This window comes from Glycine max, chromosome 9, assembly GCF_000004515.6.
Source record: "Glycine max cultivar Williams 82 chromosome 9, Glycine_max_v4.0, whole genome shotgun sequence".
In the NCBI taxonomy this organism is placed as follows: Eukaryota; Viridiplantae; Streptophyta; class Magnoliopsida; order Fabales; family Fabaceae; genus Glycine; species Glycine max.
This window is the reverse complement of record NC_038245.2, coordinates 35,001,586-35,017,932: the sequence shown is the minus strand read 5'-3', so window position 1 is coordinate 35,017,932 and position 16,347 is coordinate 35,001,586. Positions and strand designations below refer to the sequence as shown.

Genomic DNA, 16,347 nt, shown 5'->3' with positions numbered 1-16,347 from the left:
AATACTACAAATTATTAACAAATTTAAGATTACTAACTAAATTCATCAACTTTTTTAAAGAGTGTGAATTAGTTAAAAAAATCTTATAGTTAGGGATGAAGATAGTGTCATCTTTTTCAGGTTTATTCTCGACAAGTTCTAGGTTGTATCAACCTCACATGTGATGTAGGACACACCATTTTTGTTCATGATTGTATTCATCTAATCTCACCATTATTATCCTACAACTTTCACATAAAATTTCTTCTCCTTCCCCAGGTTTGTTCCACCAATCGTTGTCAAAACAATTTTTGTTGGCGGCGAGACCATCACCACTCACCCCTTGCCACTCCCATCCTATCACCACTCACCTCCACAAGATGCTACTGAAGATGATTTCCAATTAATAATAATGTTTTTTTATAAAACATGAGAACACCTTAACCGAATACTATAAGATGTCCTCATGTTTCATAGAGAGAAGGGTCACCACCAGAAAATTGCATGTGGTGACAAATTATGGAGCAAATATGGGGCGGGAAAGAAAAGAAGAAGAAGAAAAATACAAAAATAAAACACCATTGTTAGAAATCACCTTTGACAGGGACTCACAATGACTTGTGGTGATAGGTCATCCCAAGAGGGGAATGACGATGGTGGGTGGGGACAAGGTGGTCGCCAAAAATCACTTCTGGTGGCGGCGGGTGAAATAAATATGGGGAGGGAGGAGGAATCTAGTATTGAAGATGTAGGATAAGAAAGGTGAGATTAGATGAATCTAATGGTGAATAAAAATTATATACCATACACCACATGTAAGGATGGTGTATCTTAAAACTGTCTTTATTCCAAACCAATTTTCATGTCAAGCTCATATCTAAACGTTCATTTCGATATTCTTTAACACAAAGAGTGGTAAAAGAATTATATGCTAACAAAAAATGTGATATTAATATAGTCTTAGTTTGGACAATAGGAATGGGCGAATATTTTATGATCGGTCTTACCTTTTTTAGGTTGAGGCAACTTGTTTGTGTGTAAAATGATATTGTTCTATTACTAGAGTGCAGCCTTTATGTGGAATTCAACACTCCAAATTGCACAGCATTGGACTACCATATATGTTCATAACAAGGGGGTTTATTTTATGTGAGTAATGGAATTAAATAATTATTTTTCTTAACATTCATGTTGAACACATAAGTTACATAAATTTAAAACAAAATGGTGTAACTTTTTTTTAATTCATCATATGATTTTAGAAACTTTTAATTTTGATTATCAATGTATTGTTTTATGGCTTAAATTTACTCATTTCACACGCATAAAAATAACTCTCTTTCTCTTACACATGTGTGTGCACACACATACAAATAGATAAATTTCATAATAGGATTGTGTTTGATTTAGTTTTTATTTTTTAAAAAAAATTGTTTTGATGGACCGGTTTTTAAACTTAGTTTGGTTTGTATTTTTTTTCAATTGGTTTTCAAAGTGTTGAACATTTTTTTTATTATTGAAAAATCGATTTATAACCATCTTAGACCAATTTTCTCACACTTACACATATAGATAGATGAAATAGTAGAGTTGTGCATTTTTTTATTATAACTGTTCAGTTTGGTTTGATTTAAAAAAAATTGAACCATACACAATCCTACTATTTGATATTACAATTTAACATGAATAAATGAATAATATTTTAAATATTTATTATTCAGAAATTTATATTTTAATATTTTTCTCTTAAAAGATGAATAAATTTAAAACGAGTCAGGTGATCTCAGTCCTTTATTTGAGTATGGTATAAATTTAATTTAAGACTTAAATAATATTTTATTTGTTTTGATACAGAACTATTTATGTTTGTCTTTTTAATTAATTTTCTGTTTCGGTGTAAAAAAATATTTTGGTTTCAGTTTGGTTCTTATTCTTGTTAATTGATGATAATGTGATTAAGGATTGGAAATTTTTTTTAATATTTCTTAAATAATAAAATTAAAATAAATTATTCCAATATAAAAAAGAGTTATATCCAAAGTTTATAATTTTGCAAGAATTGAAACAGTAATATTAGGAACTAAACTCAAGAAAAAAATTATAATTTTTTTCTGTAGCAAAAACAAAAACAAGAAAACAATCTTAAAATAAAAACTAAAATGAAAACAACTCTATATTAATAAAAAAAGTTATATATTTAAGCCTTGGAAATGAAATAGTATTTTAGGGAAATGAAATTTCATTATTCCAATATATTTCGTACTCCGACCAAATTAGATGCGTCTAGAAAGGGACAAAGAGTGAGAAACACAATATCAGTCTAAAAGGACTAGCCGAGCGAGCAACCTTAGAAAGAAAATGTTCAAACATAGCTTTGGTCTTCTTCATTGGTCAAGACTCAAAAGCCACGCATTTTTTGCTTCTGCTACCCAACCATCTCACTCTATAAATACCTCCATTTTGCACCTTGCTTTTGCATATCCAACACATAGAATTTGAGCTATTAGCACTTATTAACAGCTTAAATTCTGAAACCTTAAAAGAGATAACAACCAAAAACTGTGATAAAGAGATCATGGAGTTCTCATCAGCAGTTGCCTTCATCTTTTCTATTTTACCTCTTCTTTTGCTCTTGAAACTAACGTTTTCTTGGTGGGTTTCACCAATCCTGAACCATCTTAAGCTTAAAAGATGTGGGTTTGGAGGGCCACTCCCAAGTTTTCCTCTTGGAAACATTCAAGAGATGAAAAAGAAGAATAGCCTGAGTTCTTCATTAGGGTCCTCTAATCTCACCCATGATATACACTCCACTGTCTTCCCCTATTTTTCTCGCTGGCAAAACTCTCACGGTATGTTTATGCTTATTTTCCATAACATACATAACGTAAATTAATTTCTAGTATGTAAAAGAAAAAAAGAATTATTTGCTTTAAAAATGTCCCACCTTAACTAAGAATACCTACAAGACTTGGAGCAATTCTTGCCTAAAGTTTAATGTTGAGTTAGGACTATAATAAGTTTATTTATATATGTGCGCGCACACATGCACGTACTTTGTATGTATACATGTGAGTATGTATGACTTATTTTTCTTTTTCTTTATTTTTTCCCCTACAGGGAAGGTGTTTATCTATTGGCTTGGTACAGAACCGTTTTTGTACATTGCAGATCCAGAATTCTTGAAAAAAATGTCCACTGAGGTCTTGGCCAAGAGATGGGGAAAACCTAGAGTGTTTAGACACGATAGAGATCCTATGTTTGGAAATGGTTTGGTTATGGTTGAAGGCAATGAATGGGTTAGTCACCGACATGTTATAGCACCAGCATTTTCTCCTCTTAATTTGAAGGTTCACCTCTCTCTCGCTCTCTCTATCTATCTATCTATCTATCTCTCTCTCTCTCTCTCTCTCTCTCTCTCTCTATATATATATATATATATATATATATATATATATATATATATCTATATATATATGTATACTACTAACCTAGAGAACATAATTAATCATGCTAATTAAGTCCTAGTTTCAACTTGCAATCGTTGCATGACTTCAATTTTCAACAATCAATTTAGACCATTGTGGCATCCTACGAAAATTGTCGACACGGCATCATGGTGAGGTTTGAAATGTTTGTATACAATTTTAAATATTTGTCCTTGATACGATCTTCATGTTTTACATTCTAAATATAGAAATACTACCTAATTCGTTGTTTAACTTGAAGACCCCTTTGCCACAAAAAAGTTAAATAATAAAAGCCACTTAAGTAACAGCACATTGTAGGAACCTACTACGACTAGCCCACACCAAACAAATTCCATTTGAGAGTTCATCACAAAATTTCCTTCTTTCATTCAATTAAAAATTCAAAGGACAAATTTGTTTTGTGATGTTATCATGAGTGTCACCAATTGACAAGAAAAAATATTAAAATTATGTTTTTATTCTTCTAACACTTACGTATGATTTTATTGTGTAACATGATATAGGCAATGGCAAGCATGATGACAGAGTCTACAAATCAAATGATAGATAGGTGGATTGCACAAATCAACTCCGGCAACCCCAAAATCGATGTCGAAAGAGAGGTTGTAGAAACGGCCGGAGAAATCATTGCAAAAACAAGCTTTGGCATGAAGGGAAAAAATGCAAAGGAAGTGTCTGAAAAACTACGTGCCCTACAAATGACACTTTTTAAGACAACAAGATATGTAGGTGTTCCATTTGGCAAGTGTTTCAACGTCAAGAAAACCCTAGAGGCCAAGAAGCTTGGGAAAGAGATTGACAAGCTATTGTTATCCGTCATAACATCTCGTATGAAATCAATCAAAAGGCAAACTCAAGAAGACTTGTTGGGATTGTTGTTGCAAGGAAACAATAATCATCAAGATGATGGCAAGTTAGGGAAGACATTCACCACTAGAGACTTGTTGGATGAGTGCAAGACTTTCTTCTTTGCTGGCCATGAAACAACGGCATTGGCTATCTCATGGACGTTGTTTCTTCTAGCTATGCATGAAGATTGGCAAATCCAGTTAAGAGATGAGATAAGAGAAGTGGTCGGTGATAAAGAACTTGATATCAACACGCTTGCGGGGCTTAGAAAGGTAACACAAACTTAATCTCATTTAATCATATGCATATAGATCATAATTAAACGCGTTATGTTCATAATTAATGGGAGGGAAGTATATATGCGTTTGTTAATTTGGTTAAATTTGTTTTGCATTTTAAAATATCATATCTTGGCAAAATTTCTATCACATCTATATGATCTTTGACCACCAAAATTATACTATACTATGCCACTGGTTTATAAGTTTATTTAGACTGCGATAAATTATATGTCCTTAAGTTAGCTGACCTATGCATGCAGAGAATGAGAAGGGTCTGATTGACTTAATATGGATTCTCACCTTGACTATGTACCGTTATTGACCACATATATATATTTGAGACATGTAATTACCAGAATTCATACAACTGTTTGTACGACTATATTTTAAATATTAACGGCAAGGCTGAGATCGTCAAATTCAAAATCATGTATTAGAGGTTAATTATTATATTAAATATGAAAATAAATTCAAACACAAGCAAAAGAAAAATAAAATGATATGTTATTTCAAAATTGCTCAACAAAAATTACAATAAATTAATAGCTATAGAATTTGAATTTGTGTTTTACCATTTACATTGGGTACGTGTTTTGGTCATTAGTTTAACCACATTAACTACTTGGTCAATGTTCATATCTAAGATTCTGAGGTAGGGTATATCGGTCGCTCAAGATAAACAATAATTCAAATATATCATTAAAAAAATTGGTGGCCCACAATACAAATTAAATATTTGAAGTTTGTGTAAAATCCGTGTTCTGTTGTGCATGCCATGCTTCGACACTAAACCCGCACCAATTTATAGCTGTACGAATGAGTATGTAGCATGCAACAAAATATCACATTACACATGGCATGCACTTGGTCAATGATTTGACTTTGAATCTTCTTTATTTCCTTTTATTCCTTTAATTTGCATTATTATAGCGCGAAGAGCAACCAAAGCTCCCATTAAATTTTGATAGCCGACTAAATATAAACACGAGAAAAAGTACAAAAGAGAAGCATGAGACTATAATTAAATAGTAAAATCAAGGAAAATTTTTAATATTGCAAAATATATTAATTACTTCTAAATATAATAAAAATTAACGTGAGCTCGTGTGCCATGCAGATGAAGTGGGTGATGAATGAAGTTCTAAGACTCTACCCAACGGCACCAAATGTTCAAAGGCAAGCAAGAGAAGACATTCAAGTTGATAACTTAACAGTGCCTAATGGGACCAACATGTGGATCGATGTTGTGGCCATGCATCATGACCCGGCATTGTGGGGAAAAGATGTCAACGAGTTTAGACCAGAGAGGTTCATGAATGATGTCAATGGTGGATGTAACCACAAAATGGGGTACTTGCCTTTTGGTTTTGGAGGGAGAATGTGTGTTGGTAGGAACTTGAGCTTTATGGAGTATAAGATAGTTCTAACCCTACTCCTCTCTAGGTTTAGTTTCAAAGTTTCACCAGGTTATAACCATGCACCCTCTATCATGCTATCCCTTAGGCCCACTTATGGACTTCTTCTCATAGTTCAACCCCTTTAGTTGTATAAGTCTTTTGCATTTTTTTTAAGTATGTATTTACGGAGTAAGTTCTCAAGAACCGCGTATGTGTGTATGAAATAACATCTGTTAAAATAAAGCATCTTAAAAAAATTTAGTATTTCAAAGAATTAGGAGATACTGGATTCACCTAATAATCATATATACAAGTATTTTTGTATAATCTAGTCTTGCTTGTTCTAGGATTATTCATGTACGATTCTAATGTAATAAAACTGCCTATGGTCTTTTGGATCGACTTTCTTAATTTCACACATGGGTTGTCTCATATATAATAAAAATCTTGCTACTTTCTAATATAAGATTTTGAATTTGACAATCTGCATATCCAAAATAAGTAAGCTAGCTAGCGATGAGTGGAACTTGAAGCCATTTCTCAAGATCTAACTTCGGTGTCTTTGTCACATTTTTCAAGATCTAACTTCAAAAGATGTAAAACATTCAGTGCGAATATAGCAAATGGAACTGTGTAATTCACCTATTGTTAGTCTTAATTCACATGATGGATAATTTTGGCTAACCATAAGTGTAATATTGACAATGTTGCGCTATCTTCGACACCATATATCAAAATGGCTATTGCCGTTAGAGGCACAGCCTAGAGTTAGATCTATTCATTTTCAATGTCTTTATTATTACGAAGAAAATTTTGCAAAAGATAATAAAATAAACTTAATGATTGTAATAATTAATGATTACCAAAGTAGATCCTAAAAGGACAAGGGGGCATTTATACAAATAACATCAACTTCCTGTTCTTTAATTTGGGGAGCAATTATCAATTATGGAACCTAAAGAGAAAATAACTGGGTAAATACTATTAATTAATTCCTATTTTAGACAAACAAAAATTGATAGTAATTTGCTTTCACATTTCGTTAGCTTTTTTCCCCCGGTAATCGTGTGATTTGATTGGTGTAACGTAAGGTCTCTCGTCACAAGATTTAAATATGACACTTTGTTTAATTAAGAAATTTAAACTCAATTTCACTCCACCGACTATATGTTTAATTATACATTTTGTATAGTTGTGTAATAAATTATGTTGCATAGAGCAAACAAAATGTTGCATAATAGGTAAAATTATTTGTAATCTAGTGATCTTTCCTTATTTATGAATTTATTTTTCAATTTCATATCATTTTATTTCACTACATAGCATCTTGCATTAATTTTCTACAAGCTGCAAATAAGATTTGTTTTTAGCTAAACCCATATAATTTCAAACACAATATTAAAATTATGATATTTATCTTATTAATATGTATAGTTTCTATTTTCATTGTGTTGAGTTTATGAAAATTGCACCAATAAGTTGGTGGAACATAAGTTTATATCGATTTAATCAGTGGTTTCAAATTCAAATTATAAATATATAGCTACGAGTAGTCTCTAACAAAGAATACATATAATTCTTACCCAAAAATATTATGAAAATTATGATATTTTATGTCTTATTATTTTTGTCAGAATCTTTCCTTAGCTAGTGACTTTTGATGTCTGAATACTTGTTCCATTGCGCATCCATACTATGGTTTCAATGTTTATATGGAGATTGGTTCCATTAGTTTCCCCTCCGTTTTTACAAGAATTACCTTATTGCTTTGTGTCTTTTCATGCACTGACTCAGTCTCAGATCGAATTCACCCAAATGAAATATGGCTAGTACGTCTTCAATTCCATAATTGCTTCCCAATGTACTCTAGCACAATTTCAATTCTAAATGGATTTTGGCCATCTTCAATCACAAATATAATTTCCTTTTGTAGGTTGTTATTTCGGACCCACAAAATGCAATCCTGTCTATCTCCAATCCTATATATAATGTCTATAGTGTCTCTATATAATACCAAACGCATGCAATCTTTCTGTCTTCAGATTCAGACAAAATTTGTCCCTCTGATTCCTAATGTGTTGATCTTGTTTTCGATCTCAAACGAAAGCCTCAAAAGTTTATCTTTCCCATGTCCCTCAACTTCACCAATCATCTGCTAGATTTGGCCCTACGTGCTTTCATACACTGATTTACTAATTCAATAAATTAGTTCTCTCGGAGAGAAGGTTTTAATATTATGAGATTTTTTTTCGGGGGTTACAAATGAGAAATTAATATCATGAGAAAGGTTAGTGTGATACACTTTTTTTTATTTTTATAATGGCCACAATGAGAATAAATTTTCAAGCATCTATCTCAACCTCTCACCATTAGATCCATCATATTCGGTGGTCTAGCAACACACCATTTTAAACACATTATTATTAACTGAAATTTGTTAAAATATACAAATTTTTGCAAGTCTCATTTAGTATTTAATAAAGCTCTCTTCTAATTTTGTATTCCTTTCGAATCATAATTATTAATGTTTTAATTTAGTTTAATACCTAAAAAGTTAATCGTTGGAGAAACAATGACCGATTGGATACGGTTAGCACACAAGGAAGCCTATTAAGGTGGCTAACATGGCTAAGATGGAGTAAATGGATAAAATTACTAAGAAAAGTTGTTTCAAATAATGTGTGGGTCATCTTAGAAAACATGAAAAACAACTTGAAGAGTAAGGGAGCAATTAATGAAATATTAGTCATGATTTTTTAGATTGTAGGGGCTTTTTGATAAGGTGCCAACTAATGTAAACGTTAATCATTATAAATAGAGTTATCACATTATAGCATACACACATATATTAATACACAAAACTCAGTCTTTTTTTGGCAATTAGTTGCCTTATTTCTCATATTCATATAAATTTCTTTATTGCTTTTAGTCGTTGCTGTTTATTGCTTTTTTTTACGGCAATTTCACATAGGAGTTTAACCTAGAAACTTCAATTTATCAACTATTGGAAGCTCTTTGGAGTAGATCAAGAACCCAACCAAGGAACAAAATCTCTTTCTTGAATCAATTGCCTAAAGAAAATCATTGCTTGGTATTAGGGGTGGGAATAGGTCAGGCCGGCCTACAGGGGCCTACGACCTGTCCTACATAAAACTTGGCCTGAACTGACATATTTTTTGGGTACAATTAATTTTTTTTTTTAAATTATCAGACTTTGATTACACATTACTGCTCCATAACTTCTATTTTTATAATCAAGTAAGACTTTAATTACAATTTAAGTATGAGTGATGTACCCCTTTATATTCCTCATTATTTTTATTGGCTTTCCTTTTCTTTTAACTTTCCTATTACGTTCCTACTCCAGAGCAAAGGGATATTAAATATTTAAATGTGAAGAAGACTTTTAAAAAGGCTATAAGGCCAGGCTAGGCTTTTGAAAAGGTCAGGCCGAGCCAAAATAAATCTTTGATAGGTCATAGGCTAGACTCAGGCCTCAAAAATTCATCGTAGGCTAGACTCAAGCCTTTCAAAGCCTGATCTGACCTATTCTCACCCCTACTTGGTATATTTAACCGTCAGCACGGCTAGGGAAACATCCCTCCCCCATACCTTCGCATAGCGAAGAGCCTCTGGGCAATGGGGTACGAAGTTTTTTAACTTCTTTTATTTAATTTTTTTTGTTTCATCATGTTTTGAATTGATTTAGTTTTTCATATAACATTCATCTTTGTTTTTTTAAGAGATAAACTCATTATTTCATTCATAACAGTAAAATACATGAGGGGATGTAATTAAAAACATGAGGACTAGCCAAAGATCTAGACGCCCTAGTTAATGTATGAGCGATTTGAATTGCTATCGGACAAACTTTACAGAAAAGCTATAAGATGAGGAGAGTTTCACACTATAATTTCTTAATAAAGATCCAAACTCATTGTACTTCAAGCTGCTGGAATTGAGTCCATCCACCACCAATTTACTGTCAAATTCGAAGATAACATATTTTGCAAATTCGAACTCGAAATCTAGTTGATGGCCTCAAAGAGTTGTTGCTTCTGTTTCTTGCGGGGTGATCCATCGAACCATTGAAACAAGCACTTTTCGCTAAAATGAATTGACTGAGATGATCTCTGATGATAGCTGTAACTCCAAATTGATCATTGTAGATCGAAGCATCGATGTTGCATTTAAGAAATCCCACTGGTGGTTTTTGCCAAACTGCATCCGAACAATTAATATGCTGCACGTTATGGTTAAGATTCAATTGTTAATCATATGCATAAAAAGTGAAACTTAATAGACAGGCCCAATACATTTCTGTATGGAGACACCAAGTGGTACTAAAAATGACCAATGATTTTAGCTCTCAATTTCTTATTTCATGTTTTTACGTGATCTCTCTAGATACTTTTATTTTCTTTATTTTTAAAAAATACTCGTCGCTTACGACCATTTGAGAGAAACAGTACCACCGATCATGAAAGAATTAGTTCAGAACAATGACTTTGAATTGATTAATTATCGTATCAAAGATGGGTGCGATAAGTATATTTGCTCAAAAATATAGGTGCACTGGCGATTCCATGTTATATATAGGTTGTGAGGGCATTTGTCTCCATAAGTTTGTTTCTTTACTTGTATATGAGTAATAAAAAAATTACACTCATAAAAAAAATATAATGAAATTATAAGATATTTTTAAAGTATGAAAATACATAAAACAATTATAATTTATAGAAATTTAAGTATTTTTAATATTTTTTATCATGATATTATGATTTTTAAGAAAGTTTGTAACTTTTTGTAAAAATATTATAAATTAATTTTTGTTCCCACTAAAAAATCTAAATCCACCACTGCTTAGGTAGTGTGTATATATATATATATATATATATATATAACTGTCAAGCTTTAGAGCCCACATGTTTTTGTTTTTTCCTTGGTGGTGGTTGTTGATGTCGGAAAGAAACCTAATCCTAGGAGTCAATTAACTTCATCATTCCCTTTTTGTATATTGACCATACAGCATTGGTCTCATCCTATTAATTAACATACTAACATAAACTTTTCGTCCTGGCCAGTAACTTAATTATAGCTATTCAATTTCTTCAACCTCTTTGGTAAATTTCTTTCATGCATGTGCAAGGAAAAATGTCCATTCGGCCGAAACAAAAAAACGAAGCATTGTTCAAAGCTCCATATTATTTCAGGTAATCACTGTCACTGAGGTGCGCTGGTCAAAATGAGGTTCTGTCATTCCAATATGTTGTTAATTAGTCCAATCCACGATAATTGGGTGTAATCTATTCAGATGCCGATCGAATGCAATATAGTCGATGCGTGAAAGGGAAACTGCAATACGTACTATAGGGTGCACATTCTACGTACGTGATATTATGTTTTTTTTTTCTTTTGCTTCATATTGATGTTGTCCTGTGTAGGTAAAAATATATAAAATTATCTTAAAGTAATCCTTATAAATTTGGGGTAAAAAAACAAAAAGAAGAGAAATCAAGAACCCCTACCCCTGTTTCAAACCTTCTTTAACAATATAAAGAATTGACGTAAATGTATAACGTCTTATTACTACGTTCACATGAATACAAGAACATCTATTTAACAAAAAAAAATTGTATTAAATTCTTATTGTGTAAAATTTCTTAGAATCAAACAGCAATCACAAACTATGAGTAGAATCAACATCTAAGACAGTGCCAATTGAAGTACCATGATCTGGCCCAGGAAATAAAAAAACTTCTTTAATCGTGTTTCAAAGACGTGATGCACATAGTAAGAACTTAGAAAGTTAATTTTGAAATGGTTGTTTCCTTTTTTTACCATGGAACGAATCATCAAAACCTAAGAACAAAATCTGGTGTTTCATATATTTGCTTTTTAGGTTTTATTATTATTAAATATGTGAGAATAATGTCGTAGAATAAACGTTGTAGAATAAATTGTTTATATCTTACTTTGTATACTTTAGAAAAGATTGTAATTTTCATAAAAAAGAGAGAAAAAATTGTAATTAAATAGAATGTAAAAATTTACATAATAATATTTGGGTTGAATGTTTAATCACAGATATAATAATCTTACATTATTATTTAATCATAAATTATTATTTTAAATATTTTAAAAATTAATAAATTTATTATACATATGATTAAATAATTGTATAATTTTTTTTACTGTTAGTTGGTTTTCATAGTATTTTATATCTATATCTATTCTATATTGCAGAGAAAAAGAAAATTGTCTACAATTTGGGCACTAGTCAACCGAGGGCCGCACGGACCACGGATAGCGTTCACACTGCACACATAGAAGTCAGAGGGAAAAGCTAGCTGCAACTGTAACAGCCAAGGAAACAAGTACGTGTAAAACCACATTCAACACTGAGAAACTCGTGGATCTCTTATGTCTCGTGAAACAGAACCCAGAGAAAATCATGTTTGTTTGATGAAGCTTTTATTAAACAAATAAAAGATTATTGAAATGCAGCAGCACACAATAATTCAATTAATGTAAACCTTTTAAAATATACATTATTCAATCTTATACTGGAATTAGTGTTGTCTTAACTTGCATCATTATTCATTAATATGTTTTAAAAAAACTTGCATCATTAATTATCCTCCGCACAAAAAAAATCATTTTAAATTTTTTAATATATGTACAGAGTTTTAATTAATAATAAAAAAATGAAAACAAAACGTTCTCTATATATTTTGTAAATTTTATTTTGATCATTTAATCTGAAATTAATATTATAATTCTTAATTTGACATAAAAGTTATTTTCTTTATATCTCATTTTTATTCATTTTAAGTATATTTGGATAAAAATTATAGAAAGTGTTTCTGGATATATATAATAAAAAAATTAGATAAGTATGACGTAACCCAAGATATTTCCTTTCATCTTTTAGATATTAGAGATCTTTATTTGAGGCACCCAGCTAGCTTAATTTCTTTTATTAGAAAAATTATTTAAACTAATAAAGTAGTAATTGTCATTAACTGAAAATTGTGGTTTGAAGAGATCATATCTTCAGAAGACACGTGAAAAGTTGAGGTGCCGTCTGTACAGAAACTTAATAAGAAATGTAGAAGAAAAACAAAAGACAAGTTTTTAACATTTACAAAATATTAAAAGAAAATGCCTAAATGAGTGTTTAAGCCCTCTTGGAGCTATCGAGTATAGACTATTGGGTGGAAAAAAATAAGTAAAAAAAGTAACATACATAAATGTTCAATTTAGCTAATTGTATTAGTTCGAGTTTTATAAATCTCTTAATATTGTCTTCAATTTTTACTGATAAATTTTAATTTTAATTTTAGATATAAAATTATATTAAATATTTTTAAAAAGAATTGACACACATAGAAACTATATTTGACTTAAATATAATTTTTTTTAATATGTAACCTCCTATTAGAGAAATAGGAAGAAGATAAACATGATTGCAAAGATAAGTGTAAAATATGAAAAAAATAATGATTAATTTTAAAATTGGGTTATTCTCCATATGTCTCTCAACTAGTCACCTGTTGATGCAATCCTACCCCGCAAGGGCATTGGATAGAAGACTCCAAGTAGATTGGGTCAGAGATGCAAGAGAAAGTCTTAGGGTTCTCACGAGCCTTATGGTAGATTTTGGGTCCATGGGCTAAGTACGAACTCACTTATCTTTGTAAATATTAGATTAAGGTTTCATTATTTTTGGGTCTTTGTATTTAGGGCTTCATAATGTTGTTAGACAAGTGGCCTCAGATATCTTAAGAATGGGGGGTTGAATTAAGATATTCCAAACTACTTCCCCAATTAAAAATCTATTTCACTTTTTATTCAAGTTATAAATTCCCTTAATAATGAATTTCTTAAATATTGATTCAAATAAAACAATTTGAATATGAATATAAAGCAATAATAAACAAAGGAGATTAAGGGAAGAAAAAGTGCAAACTCAGATTTATACTGGTTCGGCCACACCCTTGTGCCTACATCCAGTCCCCAAGCAACCCGCTTGAAAGTTCCACTATCTTGTAAATTCCTTTTACAAGTTCTAAACACACAAGGACAATCCTTCCTTTGTGTTTAGAATTCCTTTACAACAAGAGACCCACGGTCTCTTAATCCCTTAGAGAATGAGGAGAAGAAGAAGAATGAATCTCTCTAGAAAGAGATAGATTTTACAGATTGAGCACTCAAATAATTCCTTAATGAATTGCAATTGAATTGGCCAAGGAATTCTTAAGAGGATAAAATGATTTTTGCTCTTTGAGAGGATAAACACTTGTTGTTCTGAAAAACTCTAAGCAAATTCGTGTTATAAGTCACATATATATAGATCATTGGTGGCCATGAATAAAGCCTTTGAAAAGTTGTGACTCTTAGAAATATTTTCTGAAAATCTTGTCTGGTAATCGATTACAGAAATTGTGTAATCGATTACAGCTTTTAAAATTTGAATTAAAACGTTTATTAACTGCTGGTAATCGATTACCAAAATTGTGTAATTGATTACACAGTCTAAAATTTTGAATTCAAATTTTAGTAGCTGTTATAAAACATATTTGGCCACTGGTAATCGATTACATCCTCTGGTAATCGATTACCAGAGAGTAAATCCTTTGAAAAACACTTTTTTTAATTTAAATTACTTGGCCAAACCTTTTGCTAATTCAATTAGGAATTCCCTTCCTAATATACTAGTGATCATCTTGATGTTGTGACTTGTAATCTTGAAGTATGGTCTTGAATTTAATCTTGAAAAGCCCATTTGCATCAATTGCATCATATCATCATGATCATCATCAAAACACCAAAGGCAATTGCATCTACAAATGTAGGTAGGGTACCCTTGAAATGTAGAATTTTTCAGCTCTTGTATTTTAGGGCACCTAGACTAATTTTTGTATTAGGGGTAGTTTTGTAATTTCACATGCATTGAGTGAATATTTGATGTGTGTGTTGGTAAATAAATTTAATTGAATTGGGAGAAGCCCAATCCAATTAAATTTTAGAGGGGGAGGTGAGAATTTACTTGTTACACCCCATTGCCACATTATATAGTCACACTTTGTGCATGTCCTTCATGCTTTACATGCCTCATGAAACCTAAGCACACATAGTGGAGAATCTTGGACTTGATCTTGGATTAGTGGGCTGAATCATAGCTAAAATTTACTAATCATAATTAGTGAAATTTTGACTCCACAAATTCAATTTCAAATTCAAGTAAAATTTGAATAGAAATTCAAATTTCCCTCCAATTTTGTGTGACACTTAGGCTATAAATAGAGGTCATGTATGTGCATTTTTTCAACTTTGATCATTTGAAAATTAAACTTCAGATTTCAGAACTCTTTTAGAGTACAAAATTTCGTGCTATTCTCTTCCTCTCCCTTCATTCATCTCCTTCTTCCTCCAAGCTTTTATCCATGGCCTCCTATGGTGGTGAGCTTCTTCTAGACTCATATTCTCCTTGAAGTGGCGTCTCCTTTCTCTCTTCCTTCTCCATTTCACAGCAATTCATCTTCCAAGAAGCAAAGGAATCCATTAATGAAGAAGATCCTAGGCCTACAAGCTCCAATGGAGCTTACACCATGTGGTATCAAGAGCATCTTCATCTAGGTGATGTTCTTTTGCTTCCTCTATCTTTTTGTTCGGTGAATTCTCTTTAATTCTTATTCTCCATGTATATTCTCCATTGTCTTGTGGTTTGGTGCTGTTTAGAGTAGATTAAAAAAAAAATAAACCGATTAAATCTTAGATCTACACTTGTTCTTGCATTTCTATGGTTCAAATTTTGTTGATCTACTTTTGAATCATGTTTTTGTGTTGATTTTAGGTTCTATCATTTTTCTTTCATAATATTCTTTTGCTGAACCTTTAGATCTAAATTTTCTTCCAAAATATTGATTAGAAAAAAAAACACAAAAATCTAAGTGTAAATCACTTAATCCATGTTGTCTCAGAGTCATGTTTAGTCATAGTAATTGTCACATTATGTTCTAAGTTTGTGTTGAATTTTTATTTTGTTTATTGAATTCTAGATACATTTGTTCATGTATTCTTGTCATTCTTAGCCTATCTTTTGAATTTTGAGTCTAATTCATGCATGTTATTTAGTTCAAAACATGTTCTAAATCAATTCCTAGAAGTAATCTTGTTGTTGAACTCTTTTTTTTTTGTTGTTTTTCTAAGTTTCCTACATGATGCCTATGATGAAGTTGAGTTGTGGTGCTGAGTTGTGGCTGGATTTGTGAATCAAAATCAGTCTTAAGCTCTCTTGAATTATGTTATTCAATATAATTGAGTATAAGCAAACACAAATTGTAACTA

At 31.3% G+C, this 16,347-nt stretch overlaps 1 protein-coding gene across 1 annotated transcript; it reads left to right on the top strand.

The window, feature by feature from the left end:
• Positions 1 to 2,440: 2,440 nt before the first annotated feature.
• Positions 2,441 to 6,140, top strand: LOC100784128 (cytokinin hydroxylase). The gene is made up of 4 exons (XM_003533138.3): positions 2,441 to 2,828; positions 3,097 to 3,326; positions 3,971 to 4,588; positions 5,715 to 6,140. Exons 1-4 carry the CDS (start codon positions 2,555 to 2,557, stop codon positions 6,138 to 6,140), a joined length of 1,548 nt encoding a protein of 515 aa, XP_003533186.1. The 5' UTR covers positions 2,441 to 2,554.
• Positions 6,141 to 16,347: the final 10,207 nt, after the last annotated feature.